This window comes from Saccopteryx leptura, chromosome 5, assembly GCF_036850995.1.
Source record: "Saccopteryx leptura isolate mSacLep1 chromosome 5, mSacLep1_pri_phased_curated, whole genome shotgun sequence".
NCBI lineage: Eukaryota > Metazoa > Chordata > Mammalia > Chiroptera > Emballonuridae > Saccopteryx > Saccopteryx leptura.
The window spans coordinates 220,263,322-220,275,387 of record NC_089507.1 but is presented as its reverse complement, the minus strand read 5'-3'; the positions used below and the strand labels follow the sequence as shown (position 1 = coordinate 220,275,387).

General features: G+C 64.8%; 1 protein-coding gene across 7 annotated transcripts; it reads right to left on the bottom strand.

Annotated features, from left to right (window-relative positions):
- Positions 1-310: 310 nt before the first annotated feature.
- Positions 311-10,918, bottom strand: ARFGAP1 (ADP ribosylation factor GTPase activating protein 1). 7 transcript variants are annotated; one of them, XM_066384380.1, is made up of 14 exons: positions 10,762-10,918; positions 9,190-9,253; positions 8,883-8,992; positions 8,476-8,647; positions 7,910-8,010; positions 7,181-7,267; positions 6,800-6,896; positions 5,201-5,257; positions 4,761-4,793; positions 3,380-3,409; positions 2,566-2,622; positions 2,104-2,163; positions 1,584-1,660; positions 311-966 (listed from the first exon to the last, which is right to left on the bottom strand). In XM_066384380.1, the coding sequence occupies exons 2-14, from the start codon at positions 9,247-9,249 to the stop codon at positions 618-620; spliced, it is 1,290 nt and encodes a 429-aa protein (XP_066240477.1). In that variant the 5' UTR covers positions 9,250-9,253; positions 10,762-10,918; the 3' UTR covers positions 311-617. The 7 variants fall into 7 exon arrangements, with proteins under 7 accessions (XP_066240477.1, XP_066240478.1, XP_066240480.1 ...); XM_066384381.1 differs by having other exon boundaries at positions 1,584-1,654; XM_066384383.1 differs by lacking the exon at positions 2,104-2,163.
- Positions 10,919-12,066: the final 1,148 nt, after the last annotated feature.

The following is a 12,066-nucleotide window of genomic DNA, read 5'->3' as shown; positions in this document are numbered from 1 at the left end:
AGGGACCAGCAGGATGCATCCCTCCCAGCTCTCGGCTGAGAGCAAGGCCTGGCCGGCAGACTGAGCACTGGTCATGGGTCAGAATGTGGGCAGCCCAGCGCCAGCAGGGCACAGGCCCAGCTCTGCTCCTGCACGAGCGAACAGTCCAGGCCCCCAGGCTGGGCCTTACCCCGGGGGGCAGCTCTGGCTCAGGGGTGGGGTGACGTGAAGCCCTCGTGGAAGGGGGGCAGCAGGTGCTGCTCTGACACAGGCATTTTCTTCGGAGAGAACATGGAGCAGCACGCCACGTCAGACACTGGCTGCGGGCAGCTCTCGGGAGGGTGTTTATTGTGTGTGTGGCCGGTCCCCGCGGCCCTGCCCCCCACGGCCCCCAGGAGCACGTCTGGGAGAGCGAGAGGGGCCCCAATGGCCACAGTGGCCGGCCTCTGTGCAGCAGGCTGGGAGTGAGCCCCGCATGCTGAGCCCCCGTGGGCGGGCGGCAGCCCCTCCCGGAGTCCCGCCCCGGCCGTCTCCACGCTGCGGCCGGTGTTTTGAGGGTCAAGTGAAGGAGCTGAAGGGGGGCAGGGGGCAGAGTGCAGACCAGCGGCTGCCCGGCAGCTGGGAGCCGGCAGGGTGGCCTACCAGTCCTGGTTGTCGCAGCCCTCGTCCACCTGAGCGGCCTTCGGCGGTGCAGCCTTCCTGCCGGCCCGGGCCCGGCCCTGGCCCTCCCCGCCGCCCCAGGCCTCCCCGCCGTCGCTGTTGTCGCTGTTCTTGTGGTTGGAGGCGGAGCCCGAGCCCCACACGTCCCAGCTGTCCGAGCTCCGCTTCTCGGCCGTGGCGTCCACGCACGTCCAGCTGTCGCTGCTCGGGGACTGGTGGGCCTGGGTGGGGTCGGAGCTCCCGAAGGTCTCCCAGAAGCTGGGGTCAATGGCGCTGTTCTGGGAGTTGTCCCCGCCGCTGCTCTGGTAGCTCCGGCCCTCCGGGGGTCTGGGGAAGACCGGGCTCTGAGCAGCTGCTGCCCCAGCGCCCGCCTGCCCTCGCGCCTCCCAAGAATGTCCCCCGCCACTCGAGAGCAGAGGGCCCAGCTGTGGGCGGCTCCAGCACAACCGCTGCCGGAAGGACACCCACGCCCACGCCACAGCCGCTCCGGGGCCCCCACTGCGGGCCTGAAGGACCGCCAAGCCCCGGAGGCAGCACGCAGGCCCTGCGCTGGTAAGACGACCCGGACAGAGGCTGCGCCCCCAAACCACAGCCACGCTCGTCGGGAAGAAAGCAGCCTTCAGCCCAGGGGGGGGCAAGGGGAATGTGTCCCACCCAGGAGTGGCCTGGCATTGCCCGTGGCTACCTCCTCATCAGACCCCAGGGTCCCGGCATGACAGAGGGACTCGCAGGAAGGCCGGCTGGGAGCCCAAGGGCAGAGGTGTGACCCTAACCCTGGGCAGCAGTCCCTCAGGGTGCGGGGAGGTCACAGCAAGGGGGACGGGGCACTGACCGCCCTGACCTCTGGGCTCCTGCACAGGGAGCCCTGGACCCTGGGGCTGCTGACCGCCCCCAGAGACCCTGTGGGACAAGCCCAGGGAAGGGGACCAGGTCAGGACACATACCTGTCCAAGGGGTCCTCCGCTCTCCCAGAGAAGAAGGTGGTGACATCCCGCCATCCCTTGCTGCCAACGCCCTGGACCTGGAGGGGAGGGGACACAGCTCAGCTCAGACACGAGCAAACGGCCTTCTGCTCAAAGACCCGCGAAGCTCCGAAGCAGACAGCTGTCCCTGCCACCACCAGTTCCCCCAGACGGGGTCTGCTGGCCGCCCAGGGGGACAGCGAGGGGCCACGGCACACCCACTCAGCAGGGACTCACCGGGGGAGGTCAGCGGCAGCAGAGGACAGGAGAGAAGAAAGAAGCGACAGGTCAGCAGGTTAGTGGCCATGCAGCCCACGGAGCCGTCTCCACATTCCTCCAGCTGCCGGCACCAGAGCACTGACCGCCCCTCCTCACACCGTCCAGGGCCACTCGGCCACAGCGGTGACCGGGGCACAACGCGCCCTGCCCCACGGCTCCCAGGGACGGCGCCCGGAATGTGGAGACTGGCTCCAGCCGCACCGCATACTGGCGGGCGCCCTACCTTCGATGCCAACTGAGAGACCCCACTGGACACATCATCAAAAATCTTTCCCTCCTTCACCTGCGTGGAGTGAACGGTCGTTACTGAGGGCCAGAGGACCAGCACCCCCCAGCTGCACCAGGGCACCCCGACTCCCGCTAGGACCTCACCCCAGAACTGACAGGGAGGAGCGGAGCCGTGACACTGCACCCCCAGTCTAGCAGTGTCCTCTCCCGGTGGTCTCTGCACTGCACCCCCAGTCTAGCAGCGTCCTCTCCCGGTGGTCTCTGCACTGCCCCCCAGGCCCCCGAGAGCTCCTGCCCAGTCTGGGCTCCCCTGGGAGGAGGGAGGAGGGAGGAGGGCTCTCGGACGCAGAGCGTAAGGCCAAGCCCCACGGGGCCCAGGGAACGGGCGGAGCCTGGGGAAGAGGCCCCCGAAGGCAGGCAGGGCACAGCCTGCGTGCCCAGCAGCTGTGAGCATTACCTTCTCCTGGGCAGGTCTGAGGACGTTCTCGTTCAGGCTGTGGCCCAGTTCTGACGCCTGTGTGAGGGACAGACACCACGAGGGGGTCAGGGACTCCGGGCACCAGGCTCTCCCCAGGACGAGGGTTGGCATAGCAGCCACCAGCTGGCGGTGGTTATGCCAGCACACTCTCACAGCAGCTGTGCAGAAGCGGCCGGGCCCCCCGCCCCAGGCTGTGCAGCCGCGTGGATGCAGCCCAGGGTCAGCACAAGCCCTCAGGTCTGCCCTGTCCAGCTGTCGTCTCCAGGTCTCCGCTCAGAGCCCAGGGGGTCTTGTCCGGTGAGGACAGCCCCTGTGCCAATGGTGGGTCACGTGCTCCCCCAGGAAAGCAGGGGTGCATCCTCAGAAGCTTGAGCCCCACCTGTCCTCCCACGGGCGCCCAGGAGCTGGTGGAGGGAAGGGAAGGGGCAGAGCTGGACGACCGGAGGCCCAGGGCCGCTCAGACGGGGCTACGAGAAAGGGCACCACAGAGTGGCAGCCCCAACAGGGCGGGTGTCAGGACCTCACTCCTGGGGGAGACGCCTTAGGAGTGTTTGCTTCAAGGCAGTTACACCACCAAGTCCTGCCAAGTAGCTTCCAGGGGTCCCCAGCCCATCAGCACTGCAGCATTCTCAGTCCCAGGGGAGTGTGGGTCCCTGAGCAGCATGCAGACAGAGGAGCCACCAGCCGCAGGCAGTGAGGTGAGCACACGCGCACAGACAGCCACGCACACAGGACGCTTGCAGCACGGCACGGCCCAGCACAGGTGCATGCAGAGGGCAGACGCGGGCCTTACCAGCTCCGGCTGCTGCTTAGAACCCCAGAACTTAACCCAGCAGCATGGGGGTCGGGGAGAGAGAGAGAGCGAGGCAGTAGAGCAGCACCGGCCCCACCGGAGGCACCGGGAGAGGTGTCCCTGCACCTCCAGCACGGCCCTCACTGCCACTGGACCTGGAGAGGTGTCCCTGCACCTCCAGCCTGGCCCTCACTGCCACTGGACCTGGAGAGGTGTCCCTGCACCTCCCCCATGGCCCTCACTGCCACTGGACCTGGAGAGGTGTCCCTGCACCTCCCCCATGGCCCTCACTGCCACTGGACCTGGAGAGGTGTCCCTGCACCTCCCCCATGGCCCTCACTGCCACTGGACCTGGAGAGGTGTCCCTGCACCTCCCCCATGGCCCTCACTGCCACTGGACCTGGAGAGGTGTCCCTGCACCTCCAGCCTGGCCCTCACTGCCACTGGACCTGGAGAGGTGTCCCTGCACCTGCAGCATGGCCCTCACTGCCACTGGACCTGGAGAGGTGTCCCTGCACCTCCAGCCTGGCCCTCACTGCCACTGGACCTGCCCGTCCCGCACCGCGTAAGCCTGTGACTACGGGGCCTGCAGCGGCGCTCACAGAAGCAGAGCAGGGCCCCCAGCGGGCGGGGAGGAACCACCCCTCCCTCACTTGGGGCCAGGACATGAGTCCTGACCCCCAACCCTGAGAGGACGGGAGAGCCCAGAGCCCTTCACCCTGTGGGCACGGCAGGGGCCACCAACCAGGACTTGAAAGAAAAAGGGCTGAGGCCCAAGATCCCGTCTATAGGGAGAGAATGCGCTGACCAGGGACAGAGGTCAGCCCTACGATCCCAAGGAGGTGCCGGCCAGGAGACACACCCAGCCTCAGGAACATGGAGCCTCCTGAGGATGCCTGCTCCCCCTGACCGGGAGGCTCTGCAGTGGCCACGCGCCATCCAGCACCCAGGCTGCGATGCATCGGGGGACAGCTCAGCACCACAGGCCCTCCGCGGTGCAGCCCACGCTCCCTGCCCAGGCTGCAGGCCCTGCAGTAACGCCTGCTGATGTGGGCTGGGGGACAAGGCCACACACGGGGCCTGTCGGGGCCCTGGCTGCACACGGCGCCGTCCCCTCCCTGGGCCTGTCGGGACCCTGGCTGCACACGGCGCCGTCCCCTCCCTGGGCCTGTCGGGGCCCTGGCTGCACACGGCACCGTCCCCTCCCTGGGCCTGTCGGGGCCCTGGCTGCACACGGCACCGTCCCCTCCCTGGGCCTGTCGGGGCCCTGGCTGCACACAGCACCGTCCCCTCCCTGGGCCTGAGGAGGGGACACCAGACACCAGACGGGACGTCAGACTGGGAGCTAACAGAGCACAGGGCGCGGAAGCTTCTCTGTTACCTTCTGACTCGCCTGGGATCCAAACTTTGTAGCCTAGAAGGAAAACAGGGATTTCTGACCAACTGTCCTGACTCTGGCCCCCAGGCCTCACAGAGGCTGAGATGAGGGCCCAGGCCCTGTGCTGGTGCCCCCTGCAGGGGGCCACCCACGCCCACCTTCAACAGGCTTCCCCACAGCCCAGCCCACACCGCCCCAGGTGCCCAGCAGGGTCCAGCTGTGCTCACTTTGCCCGGGACCCAGCCCCATGCAGTCCAGAGGGGAGGTGCTGGGACCCCCGGCCACAGCCCCCTTCAGAGACGGGCCCTGGACAGGACCAGCAGAGCCTCCCGGCCCAGCAGTGGTGTTGGGGGGGGGGGGCCCTCCGCTCCGGGCTCCGCCCCTCCCTGCCTGCCAGGCTGTGCAGGTCCCTCGGGCCGGAGGAGCGGGCAGAGGCTACTCACACCCTCCTTTGCTGCCGAGGCGAACTTGCTGGCTCCGGTGGTGAAGCTGCTCCAGCCCTGGAGGGACACAGACCACAGCGCGTTCCACACGCGGCTCCCAGGAGCCTCGTTCCAGTTCCAGACCCACCGCGCCATCCACCCCCGAGGAGGCCTGATGTCTCCAACCCCTCCCGACTCCCGATGGGAAGGACACAGAGGCCACAGCGTGTTCTACACGCGGCTCCCAGGAGCCTCCTTCCAGTTCCAGACCCACCGCGCCATCCACCCCCGGAGGAGGCCTGAGGTCCCCAACCAACCCCTCCCGACGACGGGAAGGACTTGGAAGAGCCGGCTGGACCACGGGGTGGCACCACTGTCCCGCCCAGACCCCGCCTCCCCTCCAAGGCCCACTCCAGGCAGCTCCGCCCTGGGGCGAGTGGGGCCCCTGCAAGCTGTTCTCTTTTGTCTCAGTTCAAGGTTTCCTTCTAGTTAGAAACATAAACATCTCACTTAGATCCCACCACAGCCTCCTGCTGGTGAAGAGACCCAGAGGGCTGTGCACACCGGAGATGCTCCCTTCACTTAGATGACTACGAGAATTAAAGACCTGTGGACTGGCCGACAAGAGACACACAATGGACATCTGGAGGGTGGGCACCCTGCTCAGCTGTAACTGCCTTCCAGGCTCCGGGGACCCAGCTGACCCTGCCATTGGCCGGTTTCAATAGCTCTCACTCAGACGGTCACTCACTTCTGGAGCCAGCGTGTCCAGTGCAAGAGGACAGTAAAGGGGCAGGGACCCTCCTGACACTTGAGTCAGGACCCTGAGCAGCAGCCGGGAAGGGGCGGCTTCCCTGAGCCTCTTCCAGCTCCCTCACCTGCGCAAGGCTCAGACGGCCTCCTGGTCGCCCTCCGCTGACACCCGGGTCCACGCCTGCCTCCCTCCCTCGTCCTGAGGAAACCCTGTCCCCTGTCTCTGGGGAAGGGCCCTCCCCGCCCAGGCGCCCTTGGGCGTTTGCCAGTTCTCTGACCATGACGCCTTGATGAAGCAACACCATTTTTTAAATGGAGCCCTGGCCAAGCAACTCAGTGGGTTAAAGCATCTTCCCCATATGCCAAGGCTGCAGGTTTGATTCCCGGTCACGGCATGAAAAAGAATCAACGAATAAATGTATAAGTGGAACAACAAATCAATGTTTCTCTCTCTTTCAAGTCAATAAGTAAGTTTCCTTGGAACACGGTGGTGTGACGGGGAGCGGCCAAGGGCAGGTGGGGCCACGCGTGGCTGAGGGTGGCGGTGCCATCCCGAGGGCACCAGAGCCCACGCGGCTTAGAGCCGTCACCTCTGCCACCGAGCCTCGTCTCTACTGGGCCGGCCAGCAGAGCAACCTTGGGGTCAGGTGGCACCAGCGCTCTCTGGGGAGAGGTGGCCAGGCCGAATCCACACAGGACCTTGTTCTCTGGGGGAGATGTACCTTGTTAACTTGAAAATACGTGTCTGCTGCCAAAGTAAACAAGGGGTGAAAACGTGTGGGATCTGAGAGACGCGCAGACGCAGGTGAAGGAGGGCCTTGGCCCCGGGGGCCCCGGGCTCGCACTCCCAACAGGACGCGCACTCACCGAGTACAGGGACGACATGGCGCTGTTGAGGAAGTCGTCGTCCTTCTTCGGGGGCGGCACCGTGTTCCCAAACCCCACGTAGCGACTCTCCTGGGCCCTGAGAGGAAACACAGCCCCCGCCACGCTGCTCACTGACGCCCACCTACTGTGCCAGCCCGGAGCCACCACAGGGCGGCCGCAGGGACTGTCCACCTCTGGGACAGACCGCCACAAGCCAGGCAGAGCCCAGCATGGGAAGTGTGTTCTCTTCTCCTAAGAATTAGGCTTCCCCTCCACCCAGGCCCCACGCACAGCTGCCTGCCCTGGCACGCTGGCCCAGGCACCCGCAGGGGCAGTCCTGCTGAGGGACCCGGCCCTCCCGCTCCCCGGCCCGGGCCTCACCCTTGGTAGGAGCTGAGGTCCTCGTTCAGCCAGTCCTCAAAGGCCTTGTCCGAGGAGGCGGTGGGGTTCTGCGGCTGGCCGGATGCTCTGAAATAGAGTCAAAGGTTGTCACGCCCACCAGAGGGCAGCAGAAGCCCACCAGACACCACACGGGCCTCTGGAAGGTATGTCAGGGCCACCTGTCATACCTGGGCTCCTCCAAGAACACAGGACGGGGCTCCAGCTCTACCTGGAAAGTGGCTCATAAAGCCCACAAGGAGCAGGGGAGACAGCGTGGCCTTCGCACAGGGCCTCACGACAAGACACCTGGACCTAACATGCAGAGGATGCAGGTGGGGAGGACCCTGGCAACCCCAGTGAGTGGGGAGCCTTCTAAAACCATCACGAAAACCATGGGAGAGGCAGGACGACCACCAGGGGCCAGCTTGCCCACACTGTGCTGCACTCTGGGGAGGTGGGTGACCCTCGGACAGGACAGAGGTGCAGGCATGTCGTGGGCACGTTCCGGAAGGACCCGCACTGAGCTGGCACCGGAGCTGCCGGGGGCAGCAGGTGTTCCCTCAGTTATGTCTCCACTGGTCGACAACAAAGCTTGTACTCTTTTAGCAACTTAGTAAGTTGTTTTTCCCACTGACTGAGGGAAGAGCTCACACTGGAGCTGGTGCTAGGATCCTGAGCTACAGCTGAAGTCAGGACTGGGCCGAGAACAGAGGCCAGAGGAGTGGCTACCGGTGGGCAGTGGACGGCAGTGTCTTAGACTGAGGTGGGGTCCAGTTCTGCGCAGGCGATGATGCCAAAGACCATTCTCTGCCTTCGGCCAGAGTGGCCACCTGCCAAGGGGACAGGGGGTTAGAGACCCCAGACCTGTCGGGGCAGCCGTGGGTGGTGTTGGCTCTAGTAAACTCCAGTGTGCCCCCCATGCAGCCCCTGCCAGGGGCAGTGTCCATGGGCGATGGTATCTGCCTCGTGAGAATACGGAGACCAGGTCTCTCTCTGCAGTGGTGCAGGGAAGTTCTTTGTCAGTAGCTACAACCCCAAATGTCCAGGACCCACCTCTCTGACCCCCAGCAGGCACTGCTATCCTTAGGAATATTTTAACCAAGGTGGACAGAGGCACCACAGTCTCCCAGGAAGTGGGAAGGAAGGCCTGTCCTTAGCCCCTACTAACTGCAGTCCACCTGCCACCTCCTTCCCAGGGTGGGGGACAGACCAGACGGAGCCACACGCCCTTCTGCATGAGGACGGAGTCACAGAAGTCCCGGTGGAAGTGGCCTGGGCAGCACTGGTGGCCTCACCTTGTCCCTGAAGAGGGCCGCCGCTCTGCTGTTGTACTTGTCCTGCAGGGACCAGCAGGGGTCGTAGTCCTCCTGAGACTCCAGGAACTGTCGGAACTTAGCGTTCCCGCCAGCTTTCATCTTCTCGAGCTCCAGGTCCTTCCACTTGTCCATGGTGACAGAACGCACGAAGCTGGAGAGCAGAGGGCAGCTGGTCACCGAGTGCTGGGGATCCCAGACGCCCCACGTTGTGGATTAGACGGTGCGCTTCCTGTGACAGAGGGGCTGGGCCACGAGGCCTCTGAGGGCACACTGGGCTGGTGGTGAGTGAGGCGGCCTGCGCCTTGCTGGCACTGTCACCTGGGCAGGCCTTCGGCCACGGTTGGGACACTCTGGCCACCTGAGTATCAGGAGAGGCAGGCACTGACCTGAGGTGCACTCCGAGCCCACGGTGTTTCCCCGAGCACTCCAGGCAGATCCAGATGCCATAGGTCACACTCACCCACTGAGGGTTGAACGCACCACACTCAAAACACACCTGTGGAGAGGGCCCCGTGTGGCTCAGGACAGGTGGCTCAGGACCCCAGAGACCCCCGAAGGAGGACGCAAGAAGGAGCAGAGGAGAAGCTGGCTGGGAGACCACCAGTGACAGGGAGGGCGGGTGCCGAGGCTACCAGCCACTCCGGGGAGGGTGGCGAGCCCTCGCCAGGGCAGCAGAGAACAGCAGGCACTCACGTTGTTCTCGTCCTGCACCCTGACCTCCTTCAGGACTTTCCTGGTTCTTGGGCTGGCCATGATGCTGCAAGGAAGAAAAACAAACTTTTACAACTTACAGATAGGTTCCTTTACCGAGACATCCACTGTCCGTGCAAAAACACTACAAAACATAGCTTCAGAGCAATGCCACTCAGCTGCTTAGAAGCCAGATGAAGTTAAGAAACAAACATCTGCATTCTGCAATTGATGGAAACAAACTGAGTTCCCCCACCGCTCCCTTCTGCCCTGGAGTTCTCTGTGCTGCCGGACGGTCCCCCTACACGACCAGATCTCGCTGGCAAACAAACAAACGCATGGTCCTGCCCAGGACTGGTCCCTGGCTCAACTCCTTTGGGTGGAATGTGGTCACCACAGGAAAGGCAGCAGCAGGTGCACACACACACACACACGTGGAGAGACCCATTGATGGGTCTGAATGTAGAAAGCCCTTTGCAGAAAGCCCTGGTCTCGCGAGGGCCACAGGGGCGTCCCTGCCAGCTAGTGCGCAGGGCTGGCATCTACACCTGTGGACACATGGTCCCCACAGGCTGGGCCCACCGTCCCGTCCTGGCCAACAAGATACAGGCAACAGGAGTAGAAATAGGGGAGTCTGCTCTGAATTCTCTCCCTGCATCAACGGCAGTGGGATGAACGTGTGCACAGCCACTAAAGGGACTCCGTGCAAAGTGAAGGACTTGGCGCGGATTGAAAAGCAACCCCCTCGGCGCCTGGTGTTGGATGTGAGAATCCCTGACTTCTCTGAAAGGCTAAGTTTAACACAAACGCCTCCTCCTTCTAACGCCTTAACCATGATTTATCTTGGAAGACGATCCAAGAACTCCTCTGTTTTAACGCTTGACACCAAGGGGGTCCCAGGGTGCTCCTAACGTCAATCAACGCGGGACCAGTTGAGGACGCGCCCCCGCCGCCCGCCACCTGCAGGATGTCTGGTCTTACTTAACCGGGGCGTTCCCAACACCTGCGATGACCGGAGGCGACTAAAGGTCACTGCCCGGGTCCCTCTGGGCTGCTGTTACGCAGAGGACAAAGCAGGAAAGCACCCAAAGGCCCCCTTTGATCATTCTCTGGACTCGGGAGCGTGCCGGTCCGGAAAGGGACGCGGACACCGACCCGGAGCCAGAGCCGGTGCCGCGCCGGGACCCGCCCTCCGCGAGCACCGTTACTTCTCATCCCGGGGCGGGGGAGGAGGTTGCGGCGAGGCCGTGACCGGGCCAGACAAGGAGCACAGCTCTACGCAGACCCGCGCCCCCCGGGGAGGAAATGTCAGGTCCTTCCCGGGTCATCCTCCACCCCTCCCGCCACCGGACAGACGATCAGCCCCCGCAGAGAGCCGGAGAAGGGAACGAAAGGGCCGAGGCTTCCGATTCGGGCTAGTTGGATGCCGTGTCCAGGCCGGGACCTGGCTCCGCGGGAGGGAACGTGGGCCGGGCCGAGCCGGCCGGGCGCCGGCGGGGGTGACGGGAGGGAGGGCCCGCGACTGCTGCGGTGGGCGCGCGGGGCAGCTTCGGAGGGGAGATCGGCCGCGCTTACCGGGTGGACTGGATCCTGCGCGCCGGGATCGGGAGGGGTCGGCGGGGTCCGGGCCGGGGTCCGGGCCGGGGTCGGGCCGCGCGGCGGGCGAGCTGCACGGAGGACGACTCTAGCCGGCCGCCTACCCCGCCGCCACCAGCTTCCGGCTACGTTGCGCCTCGCAAGGCATCACGGGAAGCCGGGGGCTGCTGGCAGAGGCGGGGCTTCCGCTGCTCGCCGGGCCGGAAGCACCGCCCAAATCACCGTCGCCATGGGGACGCGTCTGCGACGGCGGTCTGCAGCCAGGCTGGCGCCGAGGTGGAAAAAGGGAGCGGAAAGCCCACGCTGACAGCCCCAGGGGGCCGGACTCTGGGTCTTCTTTGCGCCGCTCCGCCGCGTCCTGGCGGCCCCTGCAGACCCCCGACGCGGCTGCGCCAGGGTGGGCGGCGCTGGGCCAGTGACCCGTGTATCATCAGATCAGAGCGGACGGTCCGGCGGGTCCGCCACGGCTCGGGGACCGCCCGCCCTCCTTAACGCGGGCACGGAAATGCGTTCGCGCGCAGCGTCGGGGTCTGAACGGGAAACTGACGGCCTGCTCAAATGAGGGTGATGCAAGGACGGCTTATTTGCAAAGGGGGCTGATTAGGAAGGCGTGGGTGGGTTTGGGGAGAACACAGGAATTCTGCAGGTGACGTCAACCGTCTCCAAGCAAAGTGGGGGGGGCGGGGGCGGGGAGGGTCCCGCACCCTGGAAGGAGTCTTTAGGGCCGCTGTCATCTCTGGTGGAGGGCATCGCCAGCCCAAGGTGACCAGCAGGTGACGTGCAAGAATAAACACCTGGCTTCTCTGACCTCGCACCCTCCGACCTGATTTTTGCCTCCCGTTGGCGGAGCCCCGTTGCTGCAGTGGGAGGTGGTGAGGGTGGGAGGTGGTGAGGGTGGGAAGGTGGGGAGGGTGGGAGGTGGGGAGGGTGGGAAGGTGGGGAGGGTGGGAAGGTGGGGAGGGTGGGAAGGTGGGGAGGGTGGGAGGTGGAGAGGGTGGGAGGTGGAGAGGGTGGGAGGTGGTGTGGAGCAGCAGGAGAGACAGAGAGACTGGAAGGGAGGGAGGGACAGACCGACGGGCCGAGAGCAGGCCTGTCACATGACAGAGCTCCCCAAAAGCTAGGAAACAGTGTAGTAGGATCTCAAATATGTCAACCGGTGACTGTGGAAAGGGAGCCGTTCACAGTGATGATCTCTGGGGGCTATAACCGCAAGTGATTTTTGGCTTTGGTTTTTCTCTGTGTTTTTGTGTGTGTGTGTGTGTACATTCCACATAGTTACATAGT